This window comes from Accipiter gentilis, chromosome 11 (assembly GCF_929443795.1).
Source record: "Accipiter gentilis chromosome 11, bAccGen1.1, whole genome shotgun sequence".
In the NCBI taxonomy this organism is placed as follows: domain Eukaryota; kingdom Metazoa; phylum Chordata; class Aves; order Accipitriformes; family Accipitridae; genus Astur; species Astur gentilis.
In genome coordinates, this window is record NC_064890.1 from 13,451,354 (window position 1) to 13,475,546 (window position 24,193).

Genomic DNA, 24,193 nt, shown 5'->3' on the forward strand with positions numbered 1-24,193 from the left:
TGAATGGTTTGCACCTGAATTTTAATTACATGTGTGAAATTACAAGTGTGGTTCTGAGGGTTCTAGGAGTAAACCAGCTTGACTCAATTATTTCATTAGTATTTAGAGACCTATTGGTAAATAATAAAATAAAATTTGCTGATGCCAAGATGTCACTATTCATAGAGGGTTTAAAAGGACTTTGAGGAACTGACTTGGATTTCAAAATGAAAATTTCATAGTAAAGCAGTCGATCTGATAAAATTCACTGAGGTGCACTGTGCTTAGTTTAGGGCACAATGTAAAATGGGGGATAACTGTCTAGACAATAATCTCAGAATCCAAGCTAAACGTGAGTCACAAATCTGCTGTGTTACAAAAAGGCAAAGGTCTCATTCTGGGAACATTATATACCCCCCACCTTAGTAATATCTTCACTTTGGAGATCGTGGACAGACTCGGAAGGATCCAGAAGAGAAGTATCGAGAAATGTCACATGTGGTATAAAACTGCAGCAATCAACTTTTGATCCTGAAGAGAAAGTAATAAGGATCCCATATAACAGGCACTGGTTTCTTTTTGGACCTGTTTCTATGCTTACCATTACCTCTGGCCTCACCTTGGTGCATCTTCAATATGTGGGTATATCTAGGCTCTTCTCAAAGCTTCTGCATTTAAAAAAGACAGAAATAACCCCACAATATCTAAAAATCTATTCCACAACAGAAAAGACAATAGAGCAAGCACATTTGAATGCCTGAACAGAGAGAAAGCCTCATCTCTGAGGACTAGACGGAGAGAAAGCCTCAGCGTGGTTTCCTCTCATATCAGACGTGAGAGAATCTACATTGGCGAGGGGAAGGAAGGGGAGGTTATAAATGTTTAACTGCAGAAAAAGTAAGAATAGGAATTTTTACCTTATTAGACACATGGGGAACCACTCCTCAGTCAAAGTTTTCTCTTTTGTATGAATTCCCCAGATATGAGTGTAAAGTCTAATTGAAGCTTTTCTCAGGATAAGAGTGTTGGCAACATTTCTCTTTCTTGTTGTTTTTCTTATCTAATCAGAGCTGGGCTTGTTCTGCAAAGGCAGTATAACTCAGTTATACATCAGTCAGCCACAAGACACAAATGCATGGAACACAATTAACCTGCTGTTCCTGCAACTATTCGTTTTACCTTTGGTCTCACGCTTTCTGATGTAAATTTCAGAGCACCTAATTTTTGCAAACTTGTTTTTCTTTCCTCCTTTGGTCACATAACCAAGATGCTGGCCTTTTTAAGTTTTCCCAGGTTATTTGCACATAAGATTTTATAATAAAAGGAACTATCAGATCAGCTACATGCTGCCTACAGAAAAAAAAATATTTTAATCCACTGAAATACAGAAAAGGTTACATTAATACAAGATAGTTCCTGCATATTGACCAATGAGAACAGAAGAAAGGCAAACAGCAAGGGAAAAATGTGACATTAACTTAACCTTTTTACATATTAAACTGTATTAAAGTCTCTTTCTGTCTTTTTGCTCCAGAGTGCAGAGGATTTTATTTGAAGGACTGTACGTGCTCTGCACAGCTTTCATCAGTACTCATTTTAAAGGCTATTTATCAAGGAGTGTTAAAAGCACCTCCTTCATTTGATCTAATCTGGCACCACTTCTCTCAAAACATGCTAACAGGATAATTTTAAATACCTTCTGCAAAACATGGTCTATCCAGGCAACATGACACAAAAAAGAGCTGTCTTTAAGCCTCTGGAAAATCTGAGTTTACTTTTACAGGATTCCTACAAGGGTTTAATTGTTTCATGACATTTAGAAACAGGTTTTCCCAAACTGATTGAATTTTGTCTGTATTTGGCCTGACTAGTATCCTTGTGGGGATGCTACAAGTCCATCTTCTGTCTGCATTACAGAAGCAGTTAGAGAGATTTTGCATTTTTGCTCTGAGTGTGTGCAGCAACTACATCCTACCAACCGCTCCAAAAGTGAGGGTGATACAAACAGTCCTGCATGGCCAAACCCGGGGGAGATCTCTCCGTGATCCAGAGAGCACCTGTGCTGTGCGTCACTGTGCCCTGATGACCACTGAGGTCATCAGAAATGTCTAAAAATGCATACTGCATGGTACAAACAAATGCATTCTTCCTAACAGGGAAAATCCGCTAAGGAAGAAATTTGCACTGCAAAAATAAGGCCCTTTTGCAGAAAATAATCCTGATTTTTTCCCCCCACTTCTCAGTCTGTCTGCAGCATTTACAAAGTGTGATAGTAATGCTGAGAAGCATTATTTGGATTAATGGCTTTTTAGTTAAGTAAAGTACTAGAATAGATTGTGTACAGGATCCTGGGAGAGTTCTTAAAATAGGCTGGAACTCCTATTGACAAAGTCTGAATTCCTATTGAGAAACACTGCCATAGTGCTTTTGGTAGCATTCTTTCTATCTGTGAACAAAAATAGGGACTAGATAACTTCTTGACATCCCTTCCACTTTTCTTTGATGCTAGGAGTCTTGTTGACATTTCATATTATGCACATTTATTTGGTAAATACTGTATTTCAAACTCAGAAAGAAGGAAAGCCTCTGAAGGATTACACTTTTAGTTGACAGAAATACAATAGTAGCAAAGAAACCATACAGAACAGAAAACATTTCAATGTCCAACGCCAGCGAAGAGCTAGTTTTGTCACAAGAGGCTTGTAAGAGGAAAAGGAAGTGCCCATCATCGTGACATCTGTAGAGCCTCCTTAAAACCCTCTCTAGGATGTATAGGCATTGTTATTTCAGCATAGTGGATACACACGGTGAGGCAGCCATGCTCCTGCCAAGCAGCTGTGCTCCTCTGGCACTGATAAACGGTTTGCTGAACCCCCTCAGCTGAGACCCTCACGCACCCTCTTGGCTGCCCGTCACCTGGACCCGCACCTCTACCAGCGCCAGGAGATCAGCCCTCCTGCTGGGACGTCTGCTGCAACTGGTCACGCTCCGATGGGGCTGGGAGGCTGCTGCAACGCAGCTGCAAAACATGACCTCCAAAGGCTGTGGTGCTGCTAATACAGGGCTCACACCTCACCTCGCCGTGTTGCTCATTTAATTCTCTCACCAAATAAGCGGGCAGCTGTGGTATTGCGGCACCAAACAAGCTGTACAGCTGCTGCTTCCTACACGTGCTGTATGCCGTGCTGACCAGGACCAGCAGAAAGCAACCGCTCCCCTGTTCATGGAGAAGGTTTCCAGCATCGAAAGCCATGGAGATGCTCATGGAGAGAAGAGTAAAACCAAAACATCCCGGCGGGAGGCAAAGCTGGGAGGGATACTGGGATGGATGGGAGACACAGACATCAGTGCCCCATTTTACAGCTGTAGAAATAGAGGCAGAAAAATAATAACGAAGCTAACTTTGACGGGAAGGTCAGCCAGAAGATGAGTGGCAGAAATCTGTAACCAGAGCCCTGGACTTGGCTGCTCTAACTAGATGGCTCAGCCAGGGGCTGTGCTTACTCTGAGCAAAAACCTTCTGTGGGTAAATAGTTCAAAGCATGCTCTTGTAAGAACTCCAGCAAATCTGCGTGTCCTGTGACATAGCACTAACCTTTCTTTGTTTAATAGCTTGCTTCATAAAAACTTTTAATTTGGTGTGAAACTTTACTACCAAGATTTAGATAGTCAAATGATGGATCTTTGTATTTGTGCTTTGAACCTCTCTTTTCTCTATGAAAGCAGCAAGTTAGATGCAGCAAAGTTCTCCTCGGGCCCACACAACACTGCAATTTAGGGTGTAGCACAGATAATGTTTCCAGTGATTCCAACATATCAAGCAATTCAAAAAAACCTCTTACATGTAGAAGACGTGAGGCAAGTTACAAATGCATTACACTGATTTTGGCAGAAGATGAGCAGCATTTGATATACCACATTCAGAATCCACTTTGGAGGTTATTTAATCTGCCAGTAATATCCCTCAGACAGACAGGAACAAATTTACCTTGATGTGTCTGTCTGTCATTCAAGTAACCTGTGATCCATTGAATATGTCTCTTTCTGAAACGCTCATTTTACTGCAATTCTGTCTGACTCAATATTCTTCTTACCTGACAGGTAGGAGATCAAATAATTGAAATCAATGGAGAAAGCACAAGGGACATGACACATGCCAGAGCAATAGAGCTAATCAAGAGTGGTGGCAGGAGAGTGAGACTGTTGTTGAAACGTGGAACAGGCCAGGTCCCGGAATATGGTGGGTTTTCATCTTTACATTCTTCTATGTGCATGAACCTATATAAATTAACTAAATTGCTTTTGAGTTAAGTAGCAACTGCAGATATTGATATATTGTAATGTCCTGGGGCACATTAAGTATGGGCTTAAGTGCTTACCTAAGTAGAGGTGGACTCACTCACATGTTTAAGTGTTTCCTCAGCTCAAGACCATATACGTGTGTACATCACTGTCATCTGCTGCCCTCCCGACACAGGCAATGGCTCATAAGATGTGCATTGGAGGAAGCACTTTGAACTCTTTAGGGGACATCTCTGAGTGTGCTGGGAGTTGCTGATTCGTTCATAAACTGTCCTTTTCTTCCTCTATTGGTACTTCTCTGCACATTTTGAATCACAGCAGATGACCTTGTTGCCATGCAATTCGGTGGCTCAGGTTTAAACTCAAAGCATTAAGAAGAATGTACTTGTTTCTTTGACAACCTCACCCATTATATTATCTCTGACAATATACACAGATGATCAAGTAGAAGCCAACTCTGAATAAAAAAGGAGACTGCTCATTGTGGTGAGAAAGCAGGATCCATTCTTCTTTTTTTTTTTTTTGTTTCAGAGGGACTTCTGGGACTTTTTATGAGTATTTCAAAAAGTGTGAGTCATTTAGACAATATAGAAACCTTATTTCACTACTGAAATGACAAGAAGTAAAAATAAATTATCCAAAGGTAATTTCAAAGACAAAAAGCTCTTTTTAAAAATTGAAATCAGGGCTTACTCTAAAGTATGGTGTGACAATGTCATATATTTACATAAGTTCTATGATGTGCACAGCTGGGCCTGAAATCTCACAGGAAAAGGGTTTTTTTAATGAAAATTCCTTGACTTCTTTACACTAGGAGGTCCAAAACTCGATAAAACTTTTTTAATGTTACTTTTGATGTTCCAGCATAATTTCCTATTAGAATCAGAAACTGCAGTAGCATATGAAAATTCAAAGTAATACTTAGGCTTAACTGTAGGTTCAGGTCAGTCTTTGTTACCAACAAAAATTCATTACCTCTGTTGGAGACATTAAAGTCAGCTCCGCTGAAAGTCAGCGCTTTGCCGGCTGTCAGTATGCATGGTAATTGCACCATTTTCATCTCTAAACTAAAGCCAATTCTGTGGCTGAGGCAATACTCAGGATAGTGTATGTTGCATTTTTTCCAGCTTTCAAGAGCTTCTGAATAAGGGCAGCAAGGATGGGCCATAGCCCACTCATCTGGTGATAAAGTTACTGAGTTATACTTTTGGTGAGTAGGAACAAAGCCAAAATGGCTTTCAGGGATTATGATAAATCGGTACTAAGATATTAAATATCAGTTTTAACCACTGTATAATCCTTTCAGAGAGACCTCCAACAGATATTCAGATCACCTCCAAAACTCTTTTGTAGGGAGAAATGCATCAATTTTAATGAAAGAACAAACACACATCCAGAACTGATATAGTGGTAGTAATCCTTCTCAAATAGCAGAACCATATACCAGCAGTTCTCTGGTTCCTCAGAAAACAATTTAATCTAGGGGGGTCACAGGAGGCTGCTATGAGAAAAAAATCAATTACAGTTCAGACCCATTCCAAACCTGACTTTCTTAAGATCCCTCTTCTAGATGGCACTTAAACCTAGGTTTATGGGAAATCCAAACTAAATTTATGCATTTATATAATCTTATAGATCTGTACCTTAATCCAGAATCATAAGCAAATGTAAATAGATGTAAAAAAAGTTCAGTGTAAATAGCATTGTTTGGGGAAAACAAATTTCCCAAAAGGTGTAAATGTGCGCAAGCCTTCCCTTTCCCAGAAGAACGTCAGTTAGACAATGCAGATAAACCACCACAAATCTGGTCACAGTTTGTAGTGCTAACAGAAAGAAATAAGACAACTTCATAGGACTGTTTAAAGCCATGCTCGCTATTCAGAAGGGCATTTGGAATGCTTAGCATTAGCTGGGTAAAAATGCAGATTAGTACAAAATAGAAGTCGCTACGAAGAAGTGCTCTTTAATTGGGTCATTTTCCTAGCTTCATTCCCAGCTTACACCTCCATACAGGAGGAGAACTAACTAGCTGTGCTTGAAAGCCGTGTTGTCCTACTCACTGAAAAAGCAGTAGAAGTGTTCAGGAGTTACTTTGCAATGTACATACAACCTACAGAAAGCATCGCAGCAAAGGATAACATCCACGGGTCTGCAGTTCTTAATATGTGTGTTACTCAGGCAGAGGAACATTAGTGCTGTATCCAGTCTGCAGACAGGTTGGAAGTAAAATATGAAGATGCCTGTAGAAATTAACTGAGATATTAAAGTCCTCCCTAGGTCATTTCCCAAAGCAACAAGAAATGCTCTAAGAACAAACAGAAGGTGCACATAAAAATGAACAGCAGCCTGCTTAGGAAGTTTAAAACAGAAATTCACAAACAGAAGCAATTAAAACCAGAGGGCATGTCTCAAGAAGGCCAGACCTCAAGGGTAAGTCATCGAGCTGAAAATACCGTCTGTCAGAGTATTAATGACAGAGATCCCCAGAAAGAACATCCTTTCCAAATAACGGAAAACTGAACACAGAGAAGATTGTGACAGTAAGCTTGGGGACAAAGTGGACCTGAGGTCAGCAGATAAACTAGTCAATATTTAGTAGTTCCCTCTTCTTCCCACCAGAATTGCACGGTTGAGATGTAACAAGACTAATTGGACCTTTTTTTACTGAAATAATCAGACTTTTTTCTTTTTTTTTTTTAGCAAGTACATGTCAGAAATATTTCTTATTCTCATTAGGGTCCAGCTCTGGAGACCATTAGTGGGAAATAATACTTCGTTGAGTATAAAAATGCAAGGCTGGAGGACTGAGCTGGTATCTGTCTGGATTGCAACAGTGGTGTGCAGCAGAAGCCTAGGGAGAAATATAAAAACAGAGCACGTGTACCAGGGTCCTCTCCTGGATATTCTTTCTCAGTCTCTGACAGGTGAAATGGTCAGGGACTTCCCAAGTCAGGTCTAGCAATGCTGTGTTTAAAGACCTTTGCAACAGCCATAGCATTCACACTCACAGCATTAAAAAGAAGGAAGCTTACCTAGAACAACCTAAACCAACCAGCCAAAACCCATCACATTATTGTCTCTCAGTCTCCAACTTTTTGATTTTCCTTGTGCAATATAATCAATGCTTTTTAAATTCCAGAGCCTTGTTTCTGTCAGTACAAAATATGGCAGTATGTATTTAAGTGCAAGAAATATCAGCATTTGAATGATGACGTGATTGACATCAGTAAAAGCAGTGTTAAGGAAAAATCATCAATGGTAAGAAAGTGATCTGTGAAAGAAAAGAATGTGTATTGAAAAGAAGAAAGCACTCAGTGAAGAAACAAAGAACAAGCTCCTAGGAGGATGTAAATCTCCTGAATGAGTTATGTCAGTTTATGCTGCCTGGAAATCTGTCCCTACAAGTACATCTCAGAAAACTCTGGCTGAGATGAAGCACTATTGAAACTTAGGGGAAGAAATAAAGTGTGTTGCAAATGCATCATTTACCTCAACTCCAGCTGCTGATTTTGCTTGAAAGCAGATGCCAAAGATCCCAGAGTGCTTCAGAGGAAGAAATCCCCTGGTAGCGTGCACGGTAGCATCACAATATATGGGAAGGAGCATGGATATGATTAATGCTCCAAAATGATAGCAGATTTCACAGCAGGGTGCAACAAAAGAAGCTTAGAAAACAGATGTTTTATCACGCAGCATCTCAGAACATGTTTGCTGAGGATAAGGATAGACAGAGGAACTGTGCTTCCACTGAAGGTGAACTATCACAGTTCATCCAAACCCAAAGAACATCAGCATCATCTTTCATAGGAAATAGCCTGCCAGCCATGTTCTCCACAGAACCAAGTCATAGTGAGAAATCATATTACTGTGTAAGAAAGACTAGAAGTACTGCTGGGAATCCTGATCCTGAAATGTACTTAATGCCCAGGGAGTCTGGCTGGAGGGAGTGTGAGGTTTCATACATGTCACAGGACACAAAACTCACAGTCATCACTCTAACACTGAGCACTTCTCAGACCGGCATTAAATACAATTCAAATAAAATGATAGACCAAGATTTGTCTTGCAATGGCTGCCTAATTCCCTGCATATGCATCTACCTAAGAGGTTATTTACTGACTTCAGCAGGAGCTACGGGGTGTGCAGCACTTCTAAAAATCTGTCTGCTCACACTGTGGGAGCCTCATTATAGATGCTCATATATTTCAGGCCTTAGCCATAGCCGTATAAACGCCATGAGAAGGACATGTACGTTGCGCAGCCAAACATTAGGATGAAGAGGTATCCCTAAAGGCAAAACATGGGAAAACTGTTCACAAAATCCCAAAATAGTAACATTACAGGTAAAGTAAAACAAACAAATCACAGCTTCTCCATCCAGCAATGAGTTCTGCAAGAGTCAAGTTCATTCTAATGACAGATCAGCCCCAGGAAGCTACAGTTTTGTCTGAGAACAACCACTGTTTTCTCTAAGTATCTGTGGAAGAAGGTCCCTAGGAAAGCCTGGGATGTTTCATTCTCAGTCTCAGCAGTCCTGGCAGCTTGAGTTTTCTGGCTTACTGCTCCTAGCCTTTCCCAACTGGAGCTTCCATTACTCAGAGCTACATTAAAATGCCTAAGTTCCTAGATGTATCCGAAAACAATGAGTCTGTCTTTTGTTTTTATTTTATTTTTCAAATAATTCCAAACAGGGCATAAAGGTGGAGGAGGCTGAGGCATGGTTAACACTTGTCAGTGGACACTATCCCTCCAGTAAGGCACAACCTCCTGCCCCAGATGCTTTCTGCCTGGCACTGCAGAGGGAGCAGAAACACGGAATTTCACCTGTGAGGCATATCTAGAAGAAAGCCCATTCATTTCCCTTCCTGCTTTCATAGCAGGACTTCAAAATCATACTTTCCATCAAGTTTGGTAGTTTTTCACTCAGTTTTCAGTTGCTTAAGAGCTCCTGCAGAAAGTTGTAAGTTTTAGAGAGTCTAGCCCATTCACACTGAGATTTTGGAAAACTTTTCCGTTGCCCTGTCTTGGAAATCTGGATCTGACCCTGAGTGTGCTAGGTCATGGTGTGGTGCTAACACACACAGAGCCACAAGAACCAGAATCATTGAGGTTCGGTGAACAAGGAATCTGTGTCATGGGGCTGGTTAATGCTTTATGGATTTACACAATGGTGGTTTTTTCCCTCTCTCCCCGCTCCTTGTTTGACTGACTTTGTTAAAAGACATGTCCTGAGGTTGCACTGTGCATTTTTTGAATCTCTGTTGCTTCACACAATGCTAAATAATGTACAAAACTCACCCCATGGGTTCATGACATTCAGGTGATTTTACAGAACTAGAGTTTAGATTCAGTTTTGGCTGTTTAAGGGAGGAAAAGTTCTGTATGCAAAAAGTGAAGTTTCAATATACCCAAAATCATTGCAGGTTAACAGATAAAAGCTATCAGTTATTTAGCAGTAAGTCAATTTTGAAGGGCCTGGGAGAAACAAAATCTCAGCTCATGTTTCAGCACTACCCCACCAACAAACCAAAAAATGTCAGAGTTGATACCAATACAAGGATTTTTCATATAAATAAATTGGCACAGTTCTGAAATGCATTAAACCCTTTGCTTTTGATTTGCTATGACTCCTTCAGAAAGCACCTCAAGATGTACTCCACATCCATAGTCTGGGTGAACCTACATCCTGTATATATATGCACAGTAGTTTCAGTCATCCACTAATATTTAGACTTACAGCATGCTTATTTGTCTTAGCTTTACAGAAATACTTCTTTCCTGTTACATATAAGCTTTTTACTCAGTTGTTCTAAACTTACTAAGAATTCTCTGCTCTAACAATAGTAAAAATATCTGTATGTCACTGGTTCTGTTAATTCTAATGATTGGTCCTAGGCTGTTCCTCCCCTTCCTTTAGGAATCGTACCTTCCAGTCTCTCCATGTGCATGAAAAGTGACAAGCATGGGTCCCCATATTTCTACTTATTGGGCCACCCTAAAGACACGGTTTGTAAACTCTGCATGTATATTATCTTTCTCTAATACACTTTCGTTTCTCACAACTGTTAATAGAGCCTTTTCCAACTTTTTCTTACACACTAGCTCGCTTAATAGTTTCTACAGTATTTGACTTTTCTTTCATAACTGATTATCTTAGATACCAAAGCAGCTACAGATTTTACAAATGTCTTTTAATATCCTAGATAACTGGCTCTTCATGTAACACCGCTGCTAGCACAAGAAACGCTGCCATAGGTCTGCTATATATCCGCTTTTTCTCATGACAGAAATTTATCCTCTGAATATGACTTTTCAGGTAGAAAATCTTAAACTTTTGAGAACCAAAGCCGTAGTTTTCCCCTTCCTTTTGATACTTGGCTTCCAAAATATTAGTAATGTGAAGGTGGAAGTTAGGTGCTAATCTCAAACAATATCTATATGCAGCCTCTTGAAGAAATAACTAATGTAAAATTGAAGACTTTTTGGAACATGTTGTAAGGCAATACTTGTTTTTTAAACCCAGTGGCTATGCTGAATTTACACATAGCACTTTGCACTTGATTTCAGGCTATTTTCTTCATATATCAGATTCAGCTGCACAAATTGTTCAGATACATCAAATTTGTAATACAGAGTCACGGCCCAGAAATGATACGTGGAAAGCAAAGGAAAAGAAAAACTTATTTTTTCTATTTTTTTTATTGATTGCTGTCATCACAGAAAACGCAGAAGTGTTCAGATGCATTCCGTCTGTCTGCTGTTGACTTTGCACAATGTAGTATATTTGATAAAATTATAAGGCCAGTCTCACACTGCTGAAGTAGACAGATTGGAAATAGAAAAGGAGTTACACCCAAAGGTATCCTCCTATCCTTTGAGCTTCGAGCAGCTCCTCCAGTGTGATGCCCACAGAATTTCTGTCCCCAGCTCCCAGGCACTAAACTGTGCTTAAGTTACCAGTCTTGTGCACGCAAATCCGGGTAATCGAATCGATTGTTTGCATATGTTTCCAGTTACAGCTTATTTCCAATTTGTGTCTACAAATAAGAATTTTTTGAACACAGATGTGTCGCTATACTTTGCTAGAGCAGAGCTGGACACATCTAGAGGCCATCTAGTTCAATCATGAACCCATTGAACCCATATAGTTCAATCATGTATGTCACCATCGGAGACCTCCTAGCAACAAAGAAGTTCCTGCATCATGTAGAAATCTGAATTGCACCTTTCCTTGCAAGCAATTCTCACCTTACTTCTGCTTTGTTCTTCACTAAAAGTAGTTCAGAGACATCATGAGGTTAAAAATCCAGGCTGACATTAGGGCCATTTTGCAAGTCTCAGTTGTCAAGCATAGGAAGTTCAGTAAACTGCAGTCCCACCACAAGTGTTATATATTTATAACCCCAACTTTCTATGCATTTTCTTTATTTTCCCTCCTATGGCATAATGAACACATGAAATAAGCCTTTTTTTCCTGAAATAAGTAGAAATGTAAATCCTCTATAAATACAGCTAGTTTTGCACAGTCTCTCAGCTGTGAATGGTTCTGATTATTTATTTGGCAGGAAGTGTTAGGACAGAAGGTTTTTTCTTGGTAAAATACATCCAAAATATCAAAAGCAATTTAGTTTGGGTTGACACCAAAACTGAAATACATGATTGATAACAAAGTAATATCAGGTCAAACAAAAATATGTGTGTTATAAAATGTTTCCATTTCAGGTCTTTTTAATGAAAGGGTTTTGAGGGGAAGGGTTTTCCTCAAGAGCCAGTTCTGCAATGGGGCTTTTCCCAACCAAAATTGTGGCTGTGCTAGACCAAGGGTGTAAGTCAAATTTCCTGATGTAAAACAAATTATTGATCATTCCAACATCCCTTAGGAGAGGGCCCTACCATAACATCATAGCACAGTCTGTTATGAGTCCACATTTCTCCAATAGAAATTGCTACATTTTGTATAAATATTCACTTACGGCAGATGATCAGCAGGCTTACTTGAAGTTAGATAGGGAACAGGAGAGATGCAGGTGCTAGAAGGTGGTTTAGAAAGTATATCCAGATCAAGCGATACATGCCTGTGCTTCCTTGCACCATGGGTTTGGTAGCCCTTACTAGTGACCACTGCATTTATATTTGCAAAAATAGATGAAAAATTGGGAGCTTATACTGTGGTTTTATTGTTTGAATACAGTTAAATCCTTCAGAAATCCCTGGTGAGCTGCAGACTGCATTTTTCTAGTTCTTTAACTCTGTTAGAATGTCTGAAGCTTTTATGTATGTCTAATAAATGGCTACAGCATCTCAGCCTGTACATTTAAGCCAGATACTCCTACCTGTTCAGAGTACTGATCAGATAATCCAATTCATCCTATTTTTAATGCTTATTTTATAAATCTCTAGAGCTGAGGTTGGGTGTTATTTGAAACTTGAACTACCCTATATATCATTCATCTGATGTGAGTGCAAAAATCAATAGTCATTTTGGAAAAGTGCCCTTTCCTTCTGTGACCACTTTGGTGGAACTGCAAACATTCATTCATATTCCTGCTGCATTTCCAATACTACCTTCTTATTTCTAGCAATACCAACTTAATTTCAGGAACCTGTGGTGTGTAAAAAAAAAAAAAAAAAAAAAAAAAAAGGACTAACTAAATGAATCAAAATACTGGTTAATAAAATTGGTCTAAACTGTCAGGCAATTTGAATATGGGCTCCCAAAGGTTCTAGCTATTTTATTGCTATGGGTAAAAACTATTCAAGGACAAAATTGAATATTAAAACTTGCTTTACAAACATGTCTTTAGTATTTAATAAATATGTAGCAGCTGGCTGGAAAGTAGAACACACTTCTGTTAAATAACAGTGTATGTGTATGTATATATGGGTGCGTATAGTTATTTCTGTCTTACAGCAAATTTCTATTTTAAAATATATGCAGACCTTTTACATAGGTACCCCTTGATATAGAAACAGAAAATACAGTTGTGAAAGAAAGAGGGACACATGGGAAGACATTTTCAGTTTTGTGGCAATGTTTTTGAGCTTCCAGGGAAGTGATACCTTTTCCTTACTTTTTAAATACAACAGTACCGAGTTCTTTCCATAGTCCTAAACATTGCTTTGGCAATTACACTCCCAGTGGCTTTGGCCAGTCCAGCTGAATTCTCTAACCCACACTTCCCCCATCTGTATAATGGGGATAGTAATATTTACTTACCTATCTCATGGGAGTGTTATGGGGATTAATTATATAATGCTTGAAAAGCTCTTTAAAGATTAAAATTCCTAGTCGACTACTCAGTATTATTATTAAAGCAGAACCTCACTAATCCACATGCATTATAATCCACACCAAAATTGGCAGTGTCCCCCCACATCTGAGCAAATATTTAATAATAGGGCTGTTGAGCAAGTTCTCTTATTACTAAGGTTTAATTATTATAATATAGTATTCTAGAGTAGATTTACTAATATGGTGTAAAGTGTAGATAATTACAGTTAAACTACAGTGAATAAAACAGATGAACAAACATTATCCCTAGTTTTTTTCACATAAACTGGCAAGCAGACTTACCAGCCAGAGAAGGGAAAAGTCCCACCCACAAACCTTTTTCTAACATTTTTTTGTGGCTTCCTGTATTTCCATCCTGTTGACAATATTAGAAGATAAGCACCGAAAATACAGGGCCTGAAAGAACACAGCCACCCCTCTGTCTCCACAGCATCAGGTTTTCCTTTCTTCAGGTAATCCAAATAAATAGGAAAAATGGGAGTTCAGTAACACTTACTGTGTCTTTGCAGTTTGCAATAGAATTAAGACCAGTCTTCTGCTGTTGCAGTGTAACATACTGTAACGTCCCTTTCCTGGTGCTCATTTCACAGTCCCTTTCATTTGCAAATTTGCAACCGGCCCCCAGTTAATAGCAAGACTGCATCGTTCCAGCTTGTTCTTAATCAGAGTTAGCTTCCCTATGCGTCTGTGATGGTACCCTTGCAATATAGAGCTACGTTTCGAAAAGACCAGTATGAAGGCACAAACCATTATTCCTGTGGCTTGGCCCAGTAATTCTCATCACAAAGGCTGTGCAGCAACCGCTTCAGTGGCTAGACTCCAAGGGATCTAAAACTGGTTCCACATAGAATCATAGGATCATTCAGGTTGGAAAAGACCTGAAGATCATCAAGTCCAACCCTTAACCTAGCACTGCCAAGTCCACCACTAAACCATGTCCCTAAGCACCTCGTCTACACATCTTTTAAATACTTCCAGGGATGGTGACTCAACCACTTCCCTGGGCAGCCTGTTCCAGTGATTGAAAATCTCTTCAGCACAGTCAGTTTTCTGCAATGACATGCATTTCCCCATAGGAAAGCAGAGCCACTCATCGACATTTTTAAGTACATAGTGATTTGGAGACATCAAACTTCATACTCTTTAGAAGGGCCCGGAAACTATTGCCTGTCCTCCTCTGGCTTGACATGAACAAGAACACTTTAGCTTCGTACCTCCTGACAAAGACTCCACCTCTAAGAATATGAGCTGAACTTGGGATTCAATGGCTTTGAACTCATATACATGATCTTTTAATTGATCTGTGGTTATCCAGGTGTAAAATGTCTGCCTTTTTAGCTTGCTCAAAAGAATCCATAAACAGCTATCAGCCCTTTTAGGGACAAAAGCACAGCCATGAAAGTACAAAAAGCTATACAAAAGTTTAACAAGAGGCAATCAAGCTGTATCAGAAAAGCCTTGCCAGCAGCCTGATGCTATGATACCCAAGACTAAATTAAACTACCAGGACCTTTTATGACTCTCGTCATTGGCATCGGAAATTTGATGAGTCTAAATAGTCCCACAGAGAGGGACATAAAAAACTGTTATTCCAGCCATTGGAGAGGAGAAGGCAAACTTTGTCCTTAGAGGGACTTGCAGTTGGTTCTGCCTCTGCCGTTCTCACTCCACCATCCCATGGTGCAATTCCCAGCTGATGCTTTGTGGTCTGACCACGGGGAGAGGTTAGCAGAGCTTGTGGCCTCCGTGAGCTTTCTTATAGCTTGTTACTCCTAGCTTGGGAAAAAAACCTCAGAAAATGAAATGCATTTTTTTTACTTTGACAATATCAGGTAACTGTCACTCTCCAACCGAAGCTTAGTGAACATGACCATAGAGCATGTTATATTTTGTTGAGCTACAGCAACACATACACAACCCAGAAATTTAAACATCTGGGTTTTCTAACAACATGTAATTTGTGTTTACTCATTATAAGCTGAATATACAATGTGACATTCATTTATTTGTGCACTTCCATCTCATTATACAGTTTTCAGAGAAAATTGTCTCAGCATCCGACAGGTATCAGATACCACAACAGCCCCAACAGCAAGCGTGGTCCCAGGGTCAGCTCTGCACCTTCAGTGCCCAGCAGCCTCCAGTTTGAAAAGAGTTTGCTAAAGAGAGACTAAACTAATTCTGCAGCTTCTACCCTAAGCAGGACAGGAATACTTATTCATGAACTTTGTACATATGGTTCAAACCAAGTTATGTGTTTTGCTTAAGATCCTGCTGAGGACTTAAGTGAGAACCGCCAACACTCAGCGCCTGCCAGAAACAACTTTCTAGGGGCATTTCATATACAGTCAAAATGCTCAGAATTCCTCACTTATTACATAAATTTTATATATTATCTGCATACCTTTAATAATGACAGCTATTTATTGACCAGACAAGATGTGATGCCTACTGTTAACACCCATTTTAGCTCTGGTAATTAATGATTTTAATATTTAAGTTTAATTAAGTGTGTAATATCCAACTCTTAAATTATTCAGTCTCTGCAGAATGTTTTTCATTAATACCACACATTCTATTAACATATTTATGAACACCTTTTATGACTTAATGTGGCTTAATTCTATTAATAAAAACTAATTTTAAAGTCATTATCTTTTTTAATTATACAGTAACTTGCAATGTAGATTTGCCAGCTCCAACATGGCTCTGGAAGAGAACTGCTGAGGTTTCTGCAGCTTCTACTCTATTGCCTGACCACACAGAAGAAAAAAAAAAAACCAAACCTTCTTTACCGAAGGGATGAGGTTCTTTTGCCTGAGTAGCTCTGATCTGATAGATACGTGAGATGCTCAGCACTTCAAAAAGGGTACCAAACCGCCTGAAGGACCTAGTGAATGTTAATGCATGGTTAGAGCAACATCACTCAAGACTAGCACTTAGCCTGTCTGTAGACAACACTGATGCAGCAGTGAGGAGCTGGCTGTGGAGGATAAAAGCTGTACAGGCTGCAAGTTTTCATTTCAGCTGTTCACAGTATCAGTGAGTAATTCTGTAACATTTATGCAGATACATTAAATTGATTCCAGCAAAAATCAAATTTACCAAGTTTACTTAGATTAGTGATCATGATAGGACTGTTTACTAGATCCGTATCTATTGAACAAGCTAAAATGGGTCTTGGAATGAGTGATAAACTGTGTACTCAGAATCATCTGGCCTTAAGATTCACAGCCAGAAGACTATTACCGTAAATTAGTAAACTGATTTACTAAACTAATTTAGCTGTTTCAAGTCTGAAATATAACCTGTTTGTAAGTGTGGCTCTTGGTTATTTTTCCTGTCTCCTATTCTGCACTTTAGGTAGGTTTTTCTGCATAGAAAAATTACCCTTTTTTATTCTTAGTATTCTAAGGGCAGTGTTAAAAATATCTCGGTCCTGTTGTAAGGAGTGACCGATGTCATTGGAGAGAGCCAAATGATGCAGAGCTTAGGCATTATTACAAAATTACAGTGAATTGCTTGTGGATGTGATTTATATTTAAGGGGTGAACAAGGGCAGGGTAACCAGGAGAGGGCTAAAGCAGCAGCCCAAGATCATCCCCGTCCCGGAGACAATCCAGTCCACCTGCTCTCCAGGACAGAAACTCTGAGTGCTTCTGAATTCATTAGTTATCTCCTGTATTAGGCTGAAAGGTCTCAGGCCACTTATTTGCAGTGACCCGTGCCTGCCAAAAAGGGCCTGACGTGGGGCAATGGGTGTCGATCTCTGTGTCCATCCACTCAGCTTTGATCCACAGCCTCCAAAAGGGCTTCCCAGAAGGAGCTCCCCAACATTAGTCGTGTGCATGTTCAACAGCAGAGCACACATCTGTTTCTGGAGGTCTTCTGAGACACTTCTCTCTCTGACTCTATACAGCAATTAAATTATTATCTCAAGTGATTGGGACAGTAAAACACTGGTGAAGCAGTGCCATAATTAAACAACTCACTCAGGGAAAGGGATTTACTGAGGATGCACTGGGTATAGTGTAAGATCAGAAACAGTGCACAATAAGAATAGGAACTCTCCAAGTGAGAACAATCACTTTCCATGTTTCTTTGTTAACCATCTTTAAAGAACATGTTACATAAAAAATTGAAAAGTGCTTTCTTCCATAGCGCTTTCTACAGATTAAAGCCAACACAAATCAATGTGTGTGACTTTCTTGTTTCAAGAAAACATTCAGCATTTTTCTAAAGGGTTTTTTTAAATCTTTTCCTTGCAATATGCAGTTTTGCCCTCTCTGCCCCAAGTTTAAATTTTCCCTTTCTCTCCGTTCCCTTAGCTCCAAAAACAAGCAATATCATCTTCTGAGCTTCTGCAGATTTGGTCTTCCAAGCGTAACTAACAATCTGCTCTTTCTGAAGTGTGTTTCAATAATTCTCAAATTAGATCTCTGAACATGAAAGCACTTTTTCTGACAAACCTCCATGCAGAGTACAGAGATGGTGATGAAAGTGAATTTTACTTGAGATGAGACCATTCAAAGTCTCATCAGATGACCCTTGCAAGGAGTCTATGAACACCATCTCTGCTGTAAAAATATTTGGGGCATCTTCCGTTTAATATCTAGGTAACGTATACAATAGAAGATGGATATAATGAACCCAAAGGAATTAAAATGTTGCTCATCAGTAATGATTAGTAACATGAAAAGAAGTAGGGCATCAGTGTATCAATGGCACTGGGAAGTGAATAAAACAGGAAGTAGAACTGCGCTTTCTGGTGTTGGAATATGTCAATGACTGAATTTTCTGAATTTTCTGGATGTAAAATTAAACATTTGAAGTTTACAGAGGAAATAAAAATATTCCTCAATTACCCCACATTTACAGTCACATCTCTTCAGTTCTTCTGGACACTTGCAGAAGCCATGCCACCAATAGCTCACAGTAGTAGGAGTGCCCCCCCGTTCCAATATTAGACCAGTGACAAAAATAAAAATGCACAATGACTTCAGTGACAGAGACTAGGCCCGGCATTGTTTCATACTCCAAACATCAGTCTTTCTTAACTAATCATTCTACTTTTCTGAAAATGCCGAGCACAAAATTCAGAAATAAAAGATGCAGGCACTCAGCTGTTTCTTTCATGACTTTGTTAACTCACTGTGGTTACCCTCACCAACCATCCTCAACCTTTGTAAATACAAATGTGCAAAGTCAAAAAACCAAATCACTAGAAAGCAGAAAAATTCCACTCTTAAGCAAAGCTACTATAAAACATTCAGAGTCACCATGACATTTTTGAGTACAACCAGGCAAGCAGTATAATGAATGTGGTTACATTAAGATAGCAAGAAATTAGATTAGGTTTTCATTGCATCAGAAACAAGACTTCACAATACCAAACAGATCACTTAACTGCATGTGTAGGAAAGGAAAAGTAGTTCATATGCCAAAATAACTGAGTATAATCTGGATTTGTTTTTGTAATTTTATATAGCATCTATGTCATTTCTGAACATATAATCAACATTTTGCACCCATAGCACACTGTCATCATAGCTTAAAAAAAAAAAGGCATAAGGGCAGCGCTAATGGAAGTGTCCATGGTGACTGACCAAACAAAGGACCATATCACAGCAGAAGGCACCTAAATCCATTGATGTTTATTTCCAGAGCTATTGGTGTTGAGGGATCTGAACGTGGTGAAGTGCAGTGGAAGGGGAACCGAGCAAAGTGTAATTTTAAGCCAAGGAAAGTGTAATTTGTGAGAAAACATTTGCATAGCATTATTGAATAATTAACAAGAAGTGCAAGTTTATAGCCAGAAGTATAGGGAGCCAGTAAGGTGGGGGCAGAGCCCATTGCCACTCACTTTCCAGGAGAGGCTGGGGGAAAGGGTGGCATATCATGTCACGTTTGTATGAGGCTGACAGCTGGACAGAAGGTTCCAAGAGCTTTTCTAACCATCAAAACCTCAGAGAATCATTTATTTCAGGATACAAAGGGTGCTGTATGCCTGTGTTGTGGAAGCTCCAGGATGAAAGATTAAAGATTCTTTAAATTTTCTGAAATATCCCTCCTTAGAGAGCGTTAAAGACAAGCTGCAGGAGACCAATGCAATCAGGAACATCACAGACATGTCAAGCTATAATGAGAAAGAGCCAAATGCATTCCTGGTGTAACACTGCCAACATTAGTGGATACTCACCAGGGGACAATTTTGTCCCATTTTCGTTATTAGCAGCATCTGTAAGAACTGTTTGCCACCTTCTGGCAATACATAATTTCAGACAGAAAGTGGGAAAAAAAATAGAGCACCATATTTTTTATTTAATCAAAACCTCTTTGATTCCCTAGGAGAATAATTCTGGGAAGATACGAAAACAGCTGCTTAGACATTTCAGGAAATGTTTCATTCAGACTACTGAAAGTGTTCAAAGCTTTAATATATTGTTCATTATTCACATAACTTGGAAATGTAAAAGGCACTGAGATTTTATTGTACTTAATAGTCTTAACATTACTATTAAATATTAAATAAATTAATATTAGTACTTTATGGTTAATTTTATCTGATTAAAATCTCACATTCTTGATATACTTAAGAAATTACTTAAAATATGTTGATACAAGAGGAGAACCTAGTCACAAATCCGAGGTCTAACCTCTCTTGACCTGAGGTCTTGGCAGAGCAGATATGCACAGCAAGATTAGACTTGACAGAATCTTAGGAGGACAACCTGTAAAGAAAACATAAGTATTGCAGAAAATGGAATAAACTTATCAGGAGGCTGAGCTCTTTCCTCTTACTTAGTACCTAGGCAATGCTCAGAAAGCAATACAGACAGACCTCTCTTCTCCATTAGCAGAAAAGCCAGGTTTCTTTTGCTAGTGGTTCAGAAGTAAGCCATCAGCAAGCGCTGGATCCAGGTAGAAGACCAGGCTTTAGTTAAGAGAGGAGCAAGTAGACACATGAGAGTAGCACCCTCATTTCCACTCCACTGAACGTGTGTAAGCTGACGTAGCAAAGCAAACAGTTCTTGTACATGGTAGTTCTACCTCAAACAGAAAAGCCTTTAGACAGAAAACTGCTCCTGATGTTTTCCTTTTGTCACTCTTCCTCCAAAATGGCTGTGTTCATCTCCTACTTGTCCTCCTACACACTCAAGATCTTGTGCCTGTTGGTGTCTCTTACTCGGTTAGCAATTTACTCCTTCCCTGGGAGTTAGGCGAAACAGGTCGTAGGTGAGTCATTCTTACACATCCCATGGAGAAGTGCCACCAACCTGCATGACAGTAGCTTGTGGAAGCTAAAAGCCACCCAGAAGACACCTACTAAATTCCAACAAATCAAATGGCATCACAGTGACAGATTATAGTGCTTCTCCTGGCTCATTTATCTTTCTAAATTAGTAGGTCAAGGGAGATTTTCTCCCTTCAAAGAAGGGAGGAAGGCATCTATTAGCCTTCAGTGAGATGTATACCTTTGAAAAACAATTTCTCCCACAGTAAGGATGATATCTATAGTGTCAAAGTCAGAAACAAATTTAAAACTACATCGTCCCTAAATGTCTCCGGCAGTTTCAACTGAATGCGATATCCTTCACTTCTGGTTGTAAATTGTTTGGGCATTAGTAGTTCATGCTCTGTTAAACAAATACTGTCTTCTGTTCCTCCCAGAGGTGAAGGGGAAAAAAAGTAAAATCGTTGCTCTGTCTCTGCTTTAGTATGTTTGCAAAATGTTTTGAGATCTTGGAATAACAGAGAGTAAAAGTAAGTTATGTTCACAATTAACACATAGGTTTTACATAAAGCTTAAAAACTAAATGAAAAATATTTATTCAGAAATATTAACAACTGCCTCCAAAGTGCAGCTATAATCTCAGAATAAGCATAAAGAGAAATCATTAGTTTAGTTGCTCTACAGAATAAATTTTTGCATTTTTCTCCTGTTTATATTTATTATGGAAAAGCAATCATTTTAGTGCTGGTTGAACAAATCCAAATGAACCCTTATGGCCTGAACACAGCTCTTTAAAAGGTTTTTCTTTTGAGCAACTAATTACTTACATTGCTGCACTTTACTCCACTCTAGTAATTTCGATATTTTCTCCGTAATATTCAAACATTAGAGGAAAGTCAGCTACAATGCCCTCACATCAGCATTCTCCTCACCAGCCAGTGACATATTGCAACAATGGCTTGTTGACATTAACGTCTACCAAGACTGAGGATGACTTTCTACATGATTTCATTTCATTTGAAAGAAAAAGCATTGGTGGGGGTTTGACTGTCTCAGGTTGATGGTACTTAAACCTTATAGAAAGTCATTTTGTCAAGTTCTTACTTACAAGTACTATATTGCCACAGAATATGAATGATAGTTTATTTCATGGCAGCTTTTTCCCCTAGCCACTGGAAATACAGCCCATATAGGTGCCTCCCCAGCAAGAAGGCCAGGCACGGTATTTTAAACAAATGGCAGTCCGTGGCCCATCTGGGGTTCTCCCACAGCCAACATTTCCCTTTAAGCTGTGGCTACAAGTCTTCTTGTTTAGTTGGTCAAGTTGTCTTTTTCTTAGAGGGAGGCAGAGGCAGGTTGTCTTTTTCTCTAGGGGAGAGGCAGAAATACAGTAATGCATATGATATTGCACATCCTAGTTTATAGATATCTATAGTTATATATCATAACATGTAACAAATACATTGATTCACTTTTGCTGAGGCAGGTTCTAACCAGCTACAATTTCTCACTCCAACATTTGGTGTTTTTTCCCTCCCCTCCAAAAAAGAAAACAGAAAAAAAAATGAAAATTGTCCAGGGGGACAGTCCATTAATAAATCAGTTCTCTTGCCTCTAGGGAATACAACAGCAGGCCATTCACCCCCAGGTCTCCTCCCCTGAGTGTCCCACAAATAACTGGTACAATATTGTCCTTCATGCCTCAGAGGAGCCACGAGAGGCATTTGCCACCCTGATTTTGAATGGTGGCCACCTGGCTTGTCCTCCTGGACAAGAAACAGCTGATTCGGGTATAGTGGCACATTTTGCACAGAGGCAATCTTGTTACCCAAAAGCATCTTGCTGCTCCAGACCAGTTGATGTTTTTACGGGTGTGCAGCTGACACTTCCCAAACTAACAAGCTATTTCTGTAAGTTCAGATACTCTCAGAGCCTTGCACAGGATCTGGTAATGGCCTACTGCTCTTCACTGCCACTCAGTGAAAAACACCATCTTGTGGACAACTGGGAAAGAAGACTGTAGTTAAGTGAAAAACATTGGTCAGGCCAACGCTCGGCACCACCTCTGCCCTGGTGAGGTGTGACAAGGCCATAAAAAGCACAGACTAAATTTTCCAAGGCCTGAGGTGACTTGTTTAGTGCTAGCTCAGGTACCTTGCTGGTGCACACAGGCAGCTTCACCTTGCTCGGCAGAGTCCTGGGATAGTTTTAGAGAAACAGGCGAAGTGTCTTGGACCCTATGCACGGTCCCTGATTCAAGTGTTAACCAAAATGGGATCCCCTGGATTTCCGATCTAAAAAGAGCTGGGGTGGGGTCTGCGCCTCCCCCGTCAGGCACAGCCTGTGGTCCTGGACCAGAGGGGGCACTGAAGAGCAGAAGTAAAGAACAAGCCCATCGAAGGAGATGCTTTTTGTAGGCAAGCTCCTAAGAGCTGAGCACTCTACATGCGTGAGCCTTCTTTTTATTTTTTCATGCTCAAGTGCCAAGCAGGGAGCAGATGGTACATTACTCAGCCTTAACTGGAGGGTAAGAAAGTGTGATTTTTTTATATTTTTTTTTTTTTTAAATTCAGTTGAGACCCTCAGCCCATTTAGATTCTCAGCTCAAAGTTTATTTGTCTTACACAGAACTTGTACTTTCTACCCCTCTCAAATGCTAATCCTCTCCATACATATGCTCATTATGCAAAAGCATATGACAAACACCATCTGGGAAAGTAAATAGCTCCTCAGTTAACCACGCTGCTCCCTCCCTTTACGTCACCCACCTCACTATTGTCTCTCCTATTTTTATCTGCAAGACAGCAATCACTCAATCAAGCTATTAACTTAAAAGTGCCGTCTCAGTCAAGCAAGCTGCAGATCCCAGGCTGGGCAGTAAAACCCATTCCATTTTTTGAGATGATGTGCATCTTCGTGATAATTTGAAAGCAGCCCTAGCACTGAGAAAAATAAATGTATCTTTTAAAGGACAGTTGATATCAGTGAGAGATACTAGTCCTGACCTGCAGAAGTCCATGCTTGTTTTTTAGCTAGAAGGTTACATTTTCTCCCCCATGAAATATGCAGCTCTTGCCACAAGTTCCACCTCGTTTCCATGGATTCCTGAGGTAGTCCTTCATCTCTGACAGATTATTGCTCATACCATTCAGAACCAGCAATGGTGCTAAATAGGGAATGACATTAGCCAAGTTCAGTGATTTCTCTAACCTCTGTGTAGACGGGTAAGAATAGTCGTACTGTCATTAGTCATGACGGATTTGTTGTCTGCTGGAATGTTAATCAAAAGAAATGAGGATCATGTATGCAAGAGAAAGACATCTCAGAATATTATGTTTTGTACCAATGGTTTAGGCAAATCATCATGATTCAGCAAAGGAGATGTC

The 24,193-nt window shown here is 39.6% G+C and overlaps 1 protein-coding gene across 11 annotated transcripts in view; it reads left to right on the plus strand.

Annotated features, from left to right (window-relative positions):
• MAGI2 (membrane associated guanylate kinase, WW and PDZ domain containing 2) overlaps positions 1-24,193 on the plus strand; it is a 763,702-nt gene that overhangs the window by 735,746 nt on the left and 3,763 nt on the right. For 8 of the 11 annotated variants that reach the window (XM_049814030.1, XM_049814031.1, XM_049814020.1 and 5 more), the window contains one exon: positions 4,081-4,219. In XM_049814030.1, coding sequence (XP_049669987.1) covers positions 4,081-4,219 — 139 coding nt within the window. Of the gene's footprint in view, positions 1-4,080; positions 4,220-10,176; positions 10,288-24,193 lie in introns of all 11 variants that reach the window. The other 3 variants (XM_049814027.1, XM_049814029.1, XM_049814028.1) reach the window with 2 other exon arrangements.